At 38.7% G+C, this 16,701-nt stretch overlaps 1 protein-coding gene across 1 annotated transcript in view; it reads left to right on the top strand.

Moving 5' to 3' along the window:
* Positions 1-13,253: 13,253 nt before the first annotated feature.
* Positions 13,254-16,701, top strand: part of LOC148731590 (hemicentin-1-like) — a 57,222-nt gene continuing 53,774 nt past the window's right edge. The window contains exons 1-2 of the mRNA XM_088761924.1: positions 13,254-13,441; positions 14,626-14,937. Of these exons, the coding sequence (XP_088618050.1) occupies positions 13,312-13,441; positions 14,626-14,937 (442 nt within the window). The 5' untranslated portion in view covers positions 13,254-13,311. The remainder of the gene's footprint in view (positions 13,442-14,625; positions 14,938-16,701) is intronic.

Genomic DNA, 16,701 nt, shown 5'->3' with positions numbered 1-16,701 from the left:
CGATATAAGTTTTCTCTTATTGTAATTTTCCTTACAGAACGGCTGCCGTAGTAACGATGCAGCCCTTAAGAAACACCATTCACACTTGCTTGATTTGCCCGTTATTTTCAAACAAATAAGTAGCATGTATTGTCATTATGGGATTGTAATCAGCGTATACAAAAGTTCAACCCTCAAAACCCGAGAACTGATTAACAGGTAACTTTTAATTTCCCTATTCTATTCAAATGTTATCCAGCAAACAGGTAATGAAAATACCAAACTTATCAGGAAGATGTTGTCATCTTGATCTACCTCCAAATTCTTGTAACTAATTCACAGGGAAACGTGTAACAGCTACAGGGGAGAATTTACCATCAGATCGTGGGAGTAAGGTAAAGTCTATTTACGAGCCTAGTGGCCCATTAGGCCGGTGCTTAACTCCGGTTTCTGTAGCATGAAGCGACTAGGAGTATTTCTACTCCCCCCTGGATGGGATGCCAGTCCATCGCAGGGTTACCCCCAGCATTAAATTTACCGGTACCCATCTCTACACCTGAAAGAAGAGAGGCACTGTGAGAGTAAAGTGTCTTGCCTAAGAACACAACACGATGTCCCGGCCGGGGCTCGAACCCGGACCACTCGATCCAGAGTCGAGCATACAAACCATGAGGTCACCGCGCCTCCACAGATCGTGCGAGTAAAGGGGTTAAAATAGTCGATGCAGTTGCCTTAATGCCACCTCACTTTTTTGATGATTTTAATCACCATTTCGCCAGGTGAACAAGGCCTCGTAAAACTATAAGATTTATTAGATACGAACATAAATGTTCCCGGGTGGATTAAGCGCATTTTTTACATGATTGTCACACTCTTTTCCACAAGGATCATTGACAGGCCAGCCAGTCGTATCGCTAGAGTCGAAGCGGTAATAGATAAGGGAATAAGGGTTCTCATCGTAACATACCGTTACTCCTTTCACCATCTCAAGTCGCGGCACTGATGGCGGCAAAGTGTCCTTACATGTGTTAGTCGCATGCTTGACAATTCGACAGTTGACGTTACCTTCCTGCCAATCAACCAAGTTGCCTGTTTCCGGATGACACACCAGTCAGTTTTTTGTGTTGCTCTTGATGAGGACCTGTCTGCCGAGTTGTTTCCAGAGTGAGAAGTTCACGGCGTTATAATCTGTTTCATTCAGTGGAGCTGTTGTTCATATGCCATAGTAGCCGTGTGCTGGCCAGTTTGGCCTTGGTGTCACAACGTTTGTATCACTTGCAAAAACATCGTAGTTGGTTAACGTATAACTCCAAACTAGAGTCCAGCCTCCTCCATCAGCTTCCATGTCGCAGTAAACCCGAAACGTGTTAGACTGGGAGCCACCGATTGGATCTATCCAATAAACACCCTCGAGGGAGGGAAAGGAGATCGTAGATAGTTTGGTCGAGGTGGTACTCACAAGACTGGCAGTGGAGGATTTTGTTCTCCAAGTTTTTAGGGGGGACAGAGGGGGATCATTTGTCGCTAACGGGATATAAACGGGAGACGTTAGGAAATTGAGGGTCATTTCAATACTACAGAGCCCTATGGGAAGGACTAAGTCAGGTGAATTTTTAACTGTGATACATCGAAAATATTCCAGCCCTCTTCCCCCCTCTAGGCAATAATAATGAGGCCTCCATTTTCTATTTCATTTGAATTAGGGCAGATGACTAGCGTAACATTTATGATCTATCTATAACGTTTCCTGCATGTTGGAAGAGACGATATCAAATGTCACTTACATTTTATTGTTCTCAATGTAATTTCCATCTAAAAGATATAAATAAACTACAAAATTAAGTGTCACTTAGAGTGAGAAAAAAGTAATCGTTAGACTAAAACAACGCGAAAGGTTCAAATAGGTCTGTAAAAGTAAGAAAATACTAGGGAAAAAGAGAACTAGAAAATTTTTTAAACATAAAGCGTATGTAATAAAGGGTATCCAGTTGAACTTTGCCAGAACGCTATGCGGCTGTAACAAACTGTGACTCATTGGCGTGTCTATTAGCTTAAAACTCCTCAAAGATGTCAGATATTTTGGTTCTGACTCCTTGAAATCCCCCCCTCCCCTCCTAGCCATTGCAGCGTTCACACATGCACAGACGTCAATCGAGCGACTGTTAGCGCGCTTTTTCCCACCAAACGCGTTCTACGGCGAGGAGATGATTTTCTGATATCTAACACTTTACATCCCTACATCAGTTATCTATTCATTTCCTGGTGCTCACAGGAAGAATTTGGTTAACAGTCAAGCGCTTCTTTTGTTTGAGATCATTTCCTTCACTATCGTGACCTTAACATTTGATTCAGCAGTGGAAATATTGTAAATGAAATTAGAAGTTAGTCACTTTTAGGGATCGAAGGGTTAATTCAAGAGTGCTTTTTTGACATTTGCTTCACTTGCTTTGCCAAGCTTCAGTTTCATTTAAGTTATGGATATCTTGCTGGTGCGCATTATCTCCAACCCTACCCTTTGCAGTCTGCAGTTTTTCTACTTCATCGTTATGCTCGTTGATCTTGTTCATTAAATTTGTTACACCAGATTGAAGCCAACCGCCTTCGTTGTTCAGCCTGGAGATTGCACATTTTAGCTCGGCTTCTTTTCTATTTGAAAGAGGAAATCAGAAAAGAAAAACGGGTTGAACTTCTTAGATCAAATGTTTGAGATTGTCAAACATGTTACTGCGCATGTTTATAAAATGAAGGCTAGGCTACCCAGTGATATTCACCTTGGCTCTGAATAGCCTTTTTAACCTTTTTTACCATAACATCAGAATACATATTCTCCATACTGTTTTCTATTCATTTTTTAATACTCTGACAAGGAGAATTTGCTCAAAAATTGATTGCAAGAGCTTCTCCAAATGGTGACCATTTCCTATATTCCTGTGACGTTAATGCGTAATTCGGGGGTGATATTGTAAGGAGAAATACGAGGCAGTCATTCTTAAGCTAGAGGTCCAAGGACTCAACGTTTTGGTTTTGTTTTTTGAGGGTCCCAGTCAAAATAGGCTCGTTTTCTTTTCCGTTCAACGTAATATCGAGAGCTTAAATAATAGTGGGTGACTTATTTGTTAAACCTTATTCAGTATTACAAATCAAGAGAGGATTTAATAATAGAACACCTACCGATCCATTTTTTTTCTATCTTCCTGAAGAAATAGAACAACAACAAGCAATAAATCATAATGCACGTGTACTAATAGCAAGGGGAACGATTTCATATACATTTTTATATTCGCGAACTTCAAATTTCCTCTAATTTTCCTTTCCAATACATGTTCTGTTGATGCTTCTTTCTTAAGGAATTGGTTGTGATTGATTCAACTGCCTTGGCTGAGCTCAGTCCACCATTCTTGAACCTTTAAAACAAAGTGCAAAATATAGGGATCTAAGCGACGCATGCGCACCGAAATTTTACTGAACACCAGCAGGTTTACAAATCCGCAAGCCGTGTTGTTTGAGGAAGGGCTGGGCTTTACTATTCTGACACCAAATTCAACTGACGAATAAAAGTGTTACATTCCGCAACTTACACGTAAAGTTTGGTTTACTCTGCTGCTTTCTTTCTGTACAACTTTAAACATCGTACTCATCGCAAGCAGATTCTCTCGGTCTTTCTTAAACACAGATTATTAAACTGCTTACAGTACAGATTATTAAACTGAAAATGGAGTGTTAATTTAATTTACTCCATTTTCACTGCATTAGTTTGCAGTGGGGAGGGGCTAGAAATGAAGATACAAGCTATACGTGCTAGTCCACCCTCCCACCCATCCCACCCTAGGGGAGGACATCCATCACACAGTAATCTCGTGTGTGGGAAATTAACGTCTCCTACCCCAATCCTGCAGGAGACGGGACCTCCATTTATTCGTCCCTATCCGAGAAAACTAGAATATCTGACCATTTCTTGATGTTATAGAAAGGTAGCAAATTCTTCTCAATTATTTTAAGACCCTGAGTGTCGGTCTGGCAGGGGCTCGAACCCTCGACCTCCCGCACAACAGTCCAGCGGTCTATCCATTGAGCTAACCGGGAGGCGGTGCAAGGAGAATGTAAGGCGGTGTAAGGCGAGTGTTCGACAGACAATTTCGAGATAATTCTTGCGAACAAGGATTTTGACTGAAAATTTCTGTAGCCTGACAACATTACCATTGCCGACTGAAAATAAACGACAAAAACTTCACGCAACATCCATTGCATCTGAGGCTGAATTCATCTTAGATGGAGCATCATCATTGGGTACGAACTCGAGTCATGAAGGTCATCTGTATAATTTTTTGTTTTTTTTTTTTTTAACCTGGAAAATCCTCAAGTAAAATATCTAGAAAACAAATGAAGGAAGATCTGGGCCCTGTTGTTCAAAGGGTAGTTAACGTATACCCACTGATGCAAGCCGTAACAAAATTATCCAGTAGATAACCTTATCCAAACTTCGAGCTGCGACATGAAGGTAACACAGAACGCAGATAACTACGAATCCTTAAAAGCTTTCTCACTTTTTATTCATCCATTCTTCTGATTCCCTCGTTTCTTTCAACTGGGAAAGAGGAAAATAAGTCTTAGTAAATTCAGAGAACGAAAAAGGAACACTATCGTAGTAGCGAAGTTGATACTTCTCTGTTTAAATGCTTGGCCAAAATTTCGCCATTTCTTACTTTTCAAGACAGCAGAAGAAAACATATCAGTGCACTATAGCCCAACCTTAGCAAAAGTACTATAAATTTTTTTTTTAAACGAATATCCGCAGTATCTCAAAGCTTTAAGCCACGTGAGTCTTACAGCCAATAACATCACGGAAAAACTGAGCGACATTTTACATAAACTGGACTAACAACATTCTACTGACAACAACTACTCACTTGAATCTGATGATCACTTCCGCACAGGTTTTCGAAACGTCAGTCACCACCACCGACAAACAGTCCTTCTCATGTCTACACTCTCCCGGATGATCGCACTACACTTTCACAATCCTCTAATTATAGTTTAACCCGCTCGCTCGTGTGATTGATCAGACTGTTTTGTTGTCTTCTTTTTTTAAGTATTTTTTTTCTACTCGCCCTCCTTGATGATACTGAATATTGGTGATAAAGTTTTTGTTCTTGAGCCTAAATTTGAAATGAATCTGAGTTGGGCCTAAAACATAGGTATGTCCACGAACATAAACTATATTGTTTTATTAAACTTGACACTCACAGAGCTAGCCGAATAACTTTCTTATCAAGTTCAAAAGTGGTGAGTTCTTGTTCTGCCAAAGCTACTTTTGAAGCCCTGCAGTGGAAAGAAGAAATGTTTAGATACCACGTCTTGCATCAAAGGAGACGAAAAACCTTAAACACTGATCTAATTTCAAAACAAGTATGTATTTAAGTCTCTTCTGAAAACTAAATTGTAGTTTATTAGAGTTATCATTGTCCAATGTTTGAGGCAAATTAAAAAAATCAGTAGAAACCGCGGAATAAAATCTATTGTCTATTCAAACTGGCCGCAAAAGCGTGGGATTTATCTTAAGGGACCTAATCATATCCAAAGATACCCGAAGACTTCCGAGGATGTTCCAGAAAATTCTGACATCCCGAGAAGTTCTGATGCAACCTTATCTCTTACGCTCTCCACTACAATAAGCTTGAGGCCCGATTGTGCCCGAAGACACCCATAGGTTTTCGTGGACGTTTTAAAAATTCCAAAGACGTATGAGTTTTTTTAATTGACTCGATCATATCCGAGGACACCCGAACACTTCCGAAGATATTTCCAAAATTTTTGATGACATCCCCAAGAGTTCGGATGCAACAATAACCATTGCGCTATATACTATGATTTTACCTGAGACCCTATCATATTTAGAGACACCCGAAGACTTGCGAAGATGTTCCAAAAACTCCGAATGATATCCCGAAGAGTTCTGATCCAACCCTATCTCTTGCGCTATGTAATGCACCTCAGTCAAAGACCATATTATATCAGGAGACACCCGAACACTTCCGAGGACGTCGCAGAACTTGAAGTTTTTGCAAAAACTGATCTCCAGTACTACTTCGTACATTACTTTAGCTTAGGTTAAGCCTATACACACGCAATTTGCTGTTGAAGATTTTCCATTTCCTTCTTCTGGTCTTCAGCAGTTTTTGTTAGATCCTTGTACTAAAAAATTATATTAGAGCATGCTGTAGTTTGTTTGTTTGTTTGTGTATCATTATTTTACAGAACATTAGAAGCAAATTTACACAACCCGCATATAGATTTAACTAGTCATGGCGGGTATTAGCAATAAATAAGTAAATACTAATCATTGAAAGCTAAAGAAGTTTCCTTACCCAATAAATTAAAGATATTTTACAACAAACTAAAGAGATTTCGTTACTACAATATTATTGGGGTTATAAGCCATGCATTAGTTTACTACATTATAAGCTAAAAGATACGTACAGTTGTCATACAAATTAAATGCAATAAAATTACTAGTGAGTTAAAACAAGACATAATAACCAAATTCAGTTGCGGAAATATTCGCAATGCTCTAACGCCAAGCGGCCGGACTGCTTTTAACACTTATTGAAGGTTTCATCCTTTTAAATAATACCGTAGAAATTGGAAACAATTATATAAAGAATTCTTTATGAGGAGAAAATTAAAGCGACATAAATGCAATGGAAACTACATTCAGGTACATGAAATATCTCTTTCTGAAACAGGGTTGAACCGGAAATAAACACCCACCAAGTGTCCCTATTCCTTAGCCATACAGCATCAATAACCTTAATCTTTAGTTAGTCCTTCCAGGATGGCTGACTAGAAGATTTTGAAAACTGTGAAAAAGGAAAATTAAACATCGGCTTTAGTATTGAAAAAGAAAACCTCGAAGATTTTGCATGAAAGAGAAAGAATTTGTGAATTGCAAAGAAGAGAGTTTGGTAAAGGGGAAAGTAGTTACTCAGAATTTTCTTTTAATGTCTTTAGAAGACTTAACAGGGACATAATCTTGGTCCAACGACTGCTGACCGGAAGTTTACGCCCATTACCGGAAGTGATTTCGTGTTACAGTATTATCTTTGCATGATCTGTTTCTTTTACCTTTTTTCTTCGCTTTTTCCGCAGTGCTCTGCTAAGGGGCTGTCATCTCGCATTCTGTGGACTGAAAATGCCACAAAAAATTTAATTTCCACCTTACTTTTTACAACCTGCCGCATATCGCTGACTCATTAGTGAACTTTTACATTCAAAGAAAGGTTAAGAAACAAACTATATAACAGACCTCGTTCTCGGCTAAGTCTTCCGAAAATGATTTTTCTTTTAATAATAGCTTTGTTTGAAAACCAGTTACAAACTGTTTTGAGGAGTTTTCCACTGCGTTAGGAATATGTCCGTGCTCGCTGGTTCAACAAACACCTAGGACTGTGTCTGTCGTTTTCTTCACTTTATTACAGTCATACTTTTGCTCATCACAACCGTTGTCATCAGTCTTTCTTAATGTTACAAAACTACCTAGTTTTATTGCTATCACAAGTAAACGCCCTAGATACGTACATCCGACCACAAACCTAAACTGTCAAACATTCATCATTGTTTCTTAATTCGTGATCTAAGACTTGTGCACGACACTTATTTCCTTAGCGTTGCCTGCTTTACCTTGTTCGACACGAAAATGACCGAATATAATCCGATAACAATTTTTAACCACCACTAGTGATTCGTGACAGGAAACAAAAGACCACAGCTGCTATTCGATACGGATGTGCTTGGAACACGCAATACACGTTTCTGTATGCAAGCGCACTTGAATTACAAGAAACTGACGTGCTTGAACCTTATCTAAAAAAAAAAACGCTGTAGGAAATGATACTTCAGCTTGTCACGACAAACTGCACAAATGTTCAATTTACCTGTTCTTTAGTAGCCTGGATCTCTCCTGAGAAAAAAAAAACCAAACGTGCAATTAATGAGGAGCTGAAAGATAGATAGAGGTGCTGCGAACACCATGGCCGTATTAGAAAAGATTATTCCTCTGTTTCTCACAATTACGAAGAAACTTTACTTGTCATGCGAGAGCTTCCGAAACAAATATCATCGGGAAAATGAAACTTGGGAGGAAAGCAACAAAAACATGCCGGTTTACTGAATGTAGAGCTGGAAATAACAGTCGGTCATCAGACATTGACCGACAAAATTTTGAATATGTCCGGCCAATTTCACATTATGATCGGACATGATGTCCGAACATTTCACCTTCACAGATTGTTTGAGCTATATTGGAAAGGTAACTCATAAAGCAGGGGTATTGCAAATAAATCGCCCTTTAATGCATTGCGTGCATCACGAAATGCTGTTAGCATTTGATATATGTACCCTCAAGTCTCGCACGGTAATGCCCTTTACAACGGCAAAGGCTGGTTAAAAAACGACTTATAAGTTTAATGTTAACCAGTGGCCTGTTGAAATCATTTATAAAACAAGTTTTATTTAATGACTACGTAATAATTTCAATAGTATTAATTGCCTTTAAGCAGATTCCAGATGAATGCGCAAGAAAAACAAAACAAACGCTTTTCGTCGATCAGTCACGTTGCAAATATTGGCTGTCACTTTGTGTTCTTTCAAGATAACGGAACTTTTTTCAATTGTGAAGGCGAAGAAACACCCAAGCGGTTTTATTGAGCTTTTGCATGTTTGGTCAACTCTGAAAACGTTTGATGTAAAACAAGGTGTGCTCGAATGACATATGAACAGGAGATAATAATCTGCACGTGAGGTTGAACCAGCGATGAATAAATTATAGTCTGCGGTAGCAACTCGTAAAAGTATTTTTAATAAAGGATAAACTTAGACTGGACGAAATATTTTCGGGGAAAGGATTTTTTTCCAACTGTTTGCGAAATTAGAAGCTGAATTTCAGGTCGCCAACACCTGTAATGAATATTTCGTGAGGAAATAAAGTCTTGACCAGCCAGACAGCGCGTCGCCAAGTGTTTATTCATTAACATTTAAATTGCTCGAATTTACGTCTTGTTTTCACAAGTGAAAAAGGTTAAAATAATAATGAATAAACCATTCGGACCGGGCTATTCATAACCAAATAAGGAAACACGTAACGTGACAAGTGATTTAGGACAACTTATCGTAACATCTCCCTTCTTTCGGGGTAAGCTAACTTCCAAAAGTAAACATATGAACATAAATGAAATGTGTTCAAATTGAAAAGGAGATGACTAAAACAAAATTTAAAAAAAGGACAAAACAAAACAAATGGAACTTCATACAGGTCTGAAAGTCGAAAGTCCTTATTAAAGTTACTGTCCAATAGTCAGTTTTTCTAACTGATGAAGACTTCGAGTTCGCTTGAGCTGAAGTCAATTTTCATACGATAAACTACTCAACAAGGTCACTGAGCCTCGAGGTGGCTTTACCACTCTGGTACGAGTTTTCTTCAATGGAACACTTTGTGGTGTCAATATTGGCTTCGGTTCATGATTAGCTGAATTGACATCTTGCTTTGAAGGCTAATTCACACTCTTTGAAAGCTGGCTGTCACTGCTTTCAACTAGTTTGTGCTGTTCTGCTGCTGGTTGTGCAGTTGACTTGAGAAATTCCCGATTTCGACGGAATATTTGATTGTCTGAACTAGTATTTACTACATAGGACCTGTCTGATAGCTTTTCAATACAGGTGCCGGTTTTCCACCTTTGATTCCTCTGAAGAGATGCCACTCTTATGTCTTGCCCAACTTGTAATTCTGGTAGGGTGCGCGACGTGCGGTCATGGTACTACGTAGCCTTTTGCCTTTTCAAATTAAGCTCTGCATTAACATTTTCTGGAATCTTGGGGTGCAGTAGGTTAGAAGTTAAGGGTAGTAAGGTTATGGTGCGTCTAGACATCAATGTCTGTGCAGGGCTACTTTCGAGGGACTCTGTTGGTGTGTTGCGTTGGTTCGATAGGGCTAACTACGGGTCTTTGTTGTCGTTGAGAGGTTTTCTGAACAAAGACTTGAAAATTTTCACAGCAGACTCTGCCTTTCCGTTGGATCTGCGATGATGCGGGGAAGACGATACGTGAGTGAACTCCTAATCGACTGAAAACTGATGGAACTCATGGCTTGTAAACTGAGGAGCGTTGTCAGTAGTTAGTGTGTCTGGAATGCTGTGTCGGCTGAACTGTTCCTTAGAATAATTCAATCACGGAACTGGAAGTGTTTTCCTCCAATCTTGGCACTTCCTTGAAATCTGAGTGGTAGTCAACAAGCACGATGTATTCTTTGTCATGAAATCTGAACTGGTCAGCAGCTACTCAACTCCACGGGTGGTTAGGAAGTTCATGGCTTTGCATTAGAAGCTTCTGATTTTTAGCTTAAAATTCGTTGCAAATTGAACATTGTTTGAATTGGTTACTCCCTTCTGCATTCATACCAGGCTAGAGTACAGTGTCTCTAGCTTTACGCAGGCAAGCTTCTACTCCTAAATGCCTGGAAAGAATTCTGGATTTGACTTCAGGTCTCAGTAACTTAGCCGGGGATGACTACTCTCGAGCCTTTGAAAAGAACACCATTGTGTACTGATAGTTCGTCGCGGTAAGACCATTACTCCCGGATCTTGATTGGTACTTGATCTTTCTGCATTGGCCATCCGGTCAGAATTGTGGTTCTTAGTGTCCCCAGAGTGTCGTCGTGACTTGTGCTACGCTGCAATTAATCCAGTCTTTCTGGCGTGACCTTCAGGGCTTGCATAGGTTTATTTATAACCACATAAGGAAACAGGACTTAAGGCATTGCTTTTATTTTTTCCCAGCATATTAGTTTACTATAAAGTACTGATATCGAACGAAAAAAATACTTCAGTGGAGAGTTTCCGTGCAGTATCATGAAGAAAAACTGCATAATGAAGTGTTCATGCTCAAAACTGATAATGAAATAAAAAAATTAATTGCAGTTCTTGAAAATCATTATTCTAGTGAATTTTATCATGCTAAATAATTTTAATGAAGTTTTTGTTATATCCGGAATAATCAAGGTCGAGGTAAGTGTTATCAGATGAGGCCGAAGGCTGAGGCTGATAACACTAACCGAGACCTTGATTATTCCGGGTATCACAAAAACCGAATCCAATAATTGATTCATCATACATTCTTTTAGTATTTTCCGAATCTTTATCTTCAAGTAATTTCTCAATTTCTCCCGGGTCGATGAAGCGAATGGAGAAGCCATTCTTACCTCGGTGTCCGTGAACTTGACATTGCTCCACCGGAAATCACGTATTGCGCGCGCAACTTACAGATTATTCACGAATCTGTAGGTACAGATTGGTGAATGATCTGTAGGTTGCGCTGTTTCCCAGAATTAACTGTAGGCGTTTAGCCAATGAGAAGATAGATGGTGACTACAATGTATAATAATGCTAATTAATGTCCGGTCAAATCTACAAGATGTCCGATCAAAATAAAGATTTGAAAGGAAGTATGCTCTGTTAATAGAGAAAAATTACTTTCAGCACAGTGGATGTGTTGGTGAAGTTAAATCAGTGCATTCACCTCACCTGAGGTTGAAACCTTTGAAGAGAACCGAAGCTTTCGTCCAGATGATTTGCGATCTCATATCAGCATTGTTTTTCAATTTCTTTGAAGCTTTGTGAGCGTATAACTGTCGTAATGTACGAATAAATTTCGATCTCTCGATGCATTTTACGAGCTTTCTCTAGCGAAAACCTCGCAGTTTTTTTTTTTCTTTTTTTGTGGTTACAAATGGCAGGTGGTGTCTTGAATCTTATATGTTGATTTTGAAGTTTTAAAAGTTTAGGATGAACTGATCGAAAAAGTCTAAAAGCGTGAGTGAGTACTATCACCACATACGTAATTGTGTTGTTTGTTCTACGAAATTTCAGTAGCTCGTTGGCCTTAAGATCGTATACATGAATTTGGAAGTGAAAGATGTTTGAGGACGTATTTGTGAAATTTTAGACTGTTTTCATGCGCTAAGAATTTTTACGCCATTACATAGACTTTAAGATATACTAATTTGAAAATCACATTTTTTTGCTGTGCTGGAATTCTGAGATCGCAATATTTTTTTGTCAAAGCGTTGCTATAGTCTTGCTCAAACTTTTCATGTCATGATGGATTAAAATACATGGTTTCAGTGTGGCAGGGACGATTTTTAAAAAAATTGTCATTGAAAATGACACAACTTGCGATGTTACTGTTTTTGGATCTGTGTTTGGGCAGTTACTAAATAACAATACCTGATAACGGAATGATCTAGAAATTTTTATGCGCGTTATGCGAACTTCAACAAAAAGCAGTGTGAACTATTTAGAGTGATCTACTTGTGCACTTTGGCTTATAATTTTTTAAATATCAATTAGAGATAGCTTAGGTATGATTACATTGTGCGTTACAGCTTCGTAAGGTACAATATGGGCAAAAATCTATTACAGCTTCAAATTAACATCTGTCCTGCCCCATGCAGAAAAGCACACCGGTTTCTCATTTCTAGATACAAGTATACATGTATATGCAGTTCCTGCAGTTTAATAGATGTAAGTGTACATTTTTTCTTTTTCGTTTTTTTTCTTTGTTTTCCAGGGGAACCACCATTTGCAATTATAGAACCTTTCCCAGAGAACATCTACCCACCACAGTACACCTCAGCAAGCGTTACTTGCATTGCATTTGATGCATCTGGTAAACTTCAACCAGATAGAATAGAGTTTTATAGGAGAGATGATCTTAACCGATACAGAAAGTTAGGGGGGGATAGATTTTTGTTTAATCAAAGAACAGAGAATATAAGTGAGTATATCTTTGTATTACAGATAATGTATCTGGCTCTAGAAAACAAAGCAAAACAAAACAAAACAACCTCTGGATCTCAGACTTTACTCCCAAAGCAGGATTCTTAAAATCGTCATAAATAGTGTGAACGAGGTTGAGTCATGATTTCCCTCCTGAATCATATGTGACCCATGAATTTTATTTCCTTAAGTTTGTCAGAACATCAAGATTTTCCTGAAACCTCGCACATATAACAAGAGAGATTTGAACTTTTCCTTTCTTGGATACTTGATGCCATGATAATTTTTTATCAATTTGTGCCTGGAATGGGATCAGGACCCCCCCTCCCCTCCCCTCCCCTCCCCCCCTCCCCTCCTCTTCCCTCCCCCTTCCCTTCCCTCCCCCTCCCCCTCCCCTCCCTCTCCCCTCCCCCTCTATAATCTGTACAGTACAAAGCCATATTCTTCTCCTCCTGCAAACAAGTTAATTGCTTTCGTTGTAGGAGGAAACATTAATTTGTACACTACCATGACTTTGAAGAATGTAACAATTCAGGATGACAGTCAGTACGGTGAACTTGGAAGCTATGAATGCCATGCTTTTGCGAAAAATGTAAGCGTACCAAAGAGGCATGGCTTTAGTGTTAGCGTTATTACAAGTAAGTCTATGCATTTCAGATGAAATTTCACTACTTTGTACTCTCACATCATAAATAAGTCTATTATGTATGTCGTGTCTATCCACATAGTATAGAATTGAGTAAAAATAAACTGTCAGAAAACAGGAGGAAATGCCAAGGGATGGGGGTAACTTTTCTGAAGACTGGCATCTTATTGAGGGGAAAAACACTACTGCTATCTCCTTTAAACCACTGAGAATAGGATGAGCTGTTAAGTTGTAGTGTGGTTACTTGCCATTGTTCAGAGTCAAAGTTCCTGTTATTTTTCACTTTGAATGTGCAATCTACATGTAGGGTGAGTGATCATCAAAAAGTTATGCCCTCATCTTAAATGGTAAAGTACCTTTTTATAAAAATCCTTTTGCAGCAAAATATTTCTATAAACCATCTCCATTCCAACTAGGAAACAAATTGTATTTGTTAACAGAAAAATCTATCCACCTGATGCTTGAGCTTTTGGCCAATAATCTTCATCTTTGTAATGGCTGCCACGCCTTTTGCCTACTGTTAAGAAGACGTTAACAAACTTGTGCGCATGCGACTCGTGTGTGCGTGCTTTGAGATTACGAAGTAATATCGTAAGCAAATCACACGGACCCTTTTTTAACATTGACTCGCGTGATTTTTAGAGGAGAGTAGTTGAAGATTTTAGTTTATCGTTTGGCAGTTTGTTTAATGGTTGTTGTCATATTTACCGTAAGACTACAGTTTTCTGTGTTAGAGTAAAAGTGTCTGTTTGGATCTCCTGTTTCGCTTCCGAATACCTACCTTGTATTGAAGTTTGTTTTGGTTCAATTCTTACAAGCGGGACTGTTATTCAAGTGCTAATGTTCCTTTCCTTGAGCTTATATATAGTTCGTTTGTGAGTTTGTTTGAGGTTTTAGCTAGCTTTGCATCTTGCCTTTATATTGGAATCTTTGGAATGTTGGTTTGTCTATTCGCATTTAGCTGAGCTTCTTCCTTATAAATTCATATTTCAGTTTATGATAAGTACTTGGATACCACGACTACGTTAAATAAAACGATTCAAGGCTTGTCCGTAAAATATATCCTCGCTTCATAGTGTGTCTTCATTTGCGAAACTCATAGTTGTCGAAATTTTGCTTCGCTTGTGTCAGCCACTACAATCTTCATGTAATGGTTTACACATTCTTGCATTTCAGGAAATGAAATTCCAACAGTGAAAGTCTCAGTTTCCAGTGTTCTTAATCCAGATGACGGCATTATAATATTCTGCAACCTAACTAGAAGAGGACATGAAAACAGCACCCCACTGAAGAGGATTTCCTGGTTTAAAGATGGGAAGTTGTTGGAGAGTGTGCGGAATCCAGATCCAGATGTGCAACAGGGCTTTTTAGCCCCACTAAAGCTTACAAAGGTTGATGTCCAACAAGGGGGAAAGTATACCTGCCTTTTGGAAGTAAAGCTGAGGCATATTAAGGAGTACAACGTTACAGATTACACAGTTATTAAGAGTAAGTACAATGAACTATTGCAGCAAGACCTCATAAGTAATTCTTGTTACTGTCTGCCATTCAATTCTTCTGCTAGCTGTTACTTCGGTGAATTTAGTATTGGATCAACTAATAATCCCCTTATTGATATTTTTCTTTCTTCTCATGACTTGTCAGTGTGATTTTATATTCATTTGATACTGTGAAGAGAAAGTTCTGTCTTAACCCCTCACGGGAGTTTAAAGGGGTAAAAGAACTGCATTGTACATTTTTTATGGCCACTAAGAATCTGCTTGGGCTAATAAGCATTCAATCAATTCTGTAATACCCTGCTTGTTAAAAGCCATACCATTATTAAACAAAAATTAAAGTACCCTCACTGCCAACAGCCATACCATTATTAAATAGAAAGTAAAGTACCCATGATGAAAACACAGTTTTATAATTTAATTTATCTCTAGAAATATCTATATCAGCATCTGATTATCTGATTAGAAATGTAAATCTCTCATCATAACTAGTTTAGAAAATTTGTTATAATTACATCATAGCTAACACCTTTAAACTGATAAATTGCTTTGTATGAACCTAGTTATCCCTGAATATTTGTTGTTTAGCTCTAATCATGAGAAGGAAAAAACATCTTGCTTCAGTTGTTGGCTGAATAGACTGAGTTTTAAATTTGTATGGAGAGGTTACATTGCAGTCACTTCTGGGAGTTGAAGGGAAAGCATTTGATCGAGTGAGACATTTTCCTTGGTACAGCATACCTGGGAAGGTTCATTCAGCTTTAGAGATCACAAAATTTTAAGGCTACCCAGCACAGTGTCCTGGTGAAATTTCAATGGCCCAATTTTTACATTACATGTACTGTACATAGATGGCATGTCGATCTGTATTTACCATTTTTTCCTTGTAAACCAAGGTAAATGCCTAACCGCCTCTCGGTTAGCTCAATTGGTTAGAGCGCTGGACTGTTGTGCGGGAGGTCAAGGTCGATGGTTCGAGCCCCGGCCGGACCAACACTCAAGGTCTTAAAAAAAAACTGAGGAGAATGTGCTACCTTTCTATAATATCAAGAAATGGATAGACATTCTAGTCTTCTCGGATAAGGACGAATAAACCATAGGTCCCGTCTCCTGCAGCTATTAATTAGTTAATTTGGTTAAGCAAGGGGCGTTAAAGAAAGCACTTACGAGATTACTGTGACGTACTTTGTACCCCAACACCGACAACATCTAGATTCTTCATTCTCTTCTGTATATATTTCCTCTTTTACTGAGGAGGAGAATTTGTCGAAAAATCAAGAAACTCTTTAGTTGGTGATCATTTCCTTAATTCTCGTCACCTTGATGTTTGATTCAAGGTGGTCTTGTAAGCTTGGAGAAATTACATTCTATGTGTAGATGCTGAAGTCACCGTTAGGGATGAAAGGATTATGTCATGGTAGTAGGTACAGGTAACTTTATTTCAACTCGGGTTGTTGAGGCTCACTACGCCCCCTAGAAATACATGCCACCCATTCCATCTCATGGGAGAACATCCACCACACAGTTATCTTGTGCGTGGTAAATTAACGTCTCCTACCCATAACCCTGCAGGAGACAGGGCCTACGGTTTATTCGTCCTTATCCGAGAAGACTAGAATATCTATTCATTTCTTGATATTATAGAAAGGTAGCAAATGGTTTACATGTACATTTATGTTTAATTTTCCTCAGAATTATCACTGTCAGCTGCATTTACATGTAGTAGCACACAGGTAATGTTGTTATTATTATCATT

The sequence above is a fragment of the Stylophora pistillata genome, chromosome 5 (assembly GCF_964205215.1).
Source record: "Stylophora pistillata chromosome 5, jaStyPist1.2, whole genome shotgun sequence".
Classification (NCBI taxonomy): Eukaryota; Metazoa; Cnidaria; class Anthozoa; order Scleractinia; family Pocilloporidae; genus Stylophora; species Stylophora pistillata.
The sequence above is the reverse complement of the archived record's forward strand: the minus strand, read 5'-3'. Positions and strand labels throughout refer to the sequence as shown.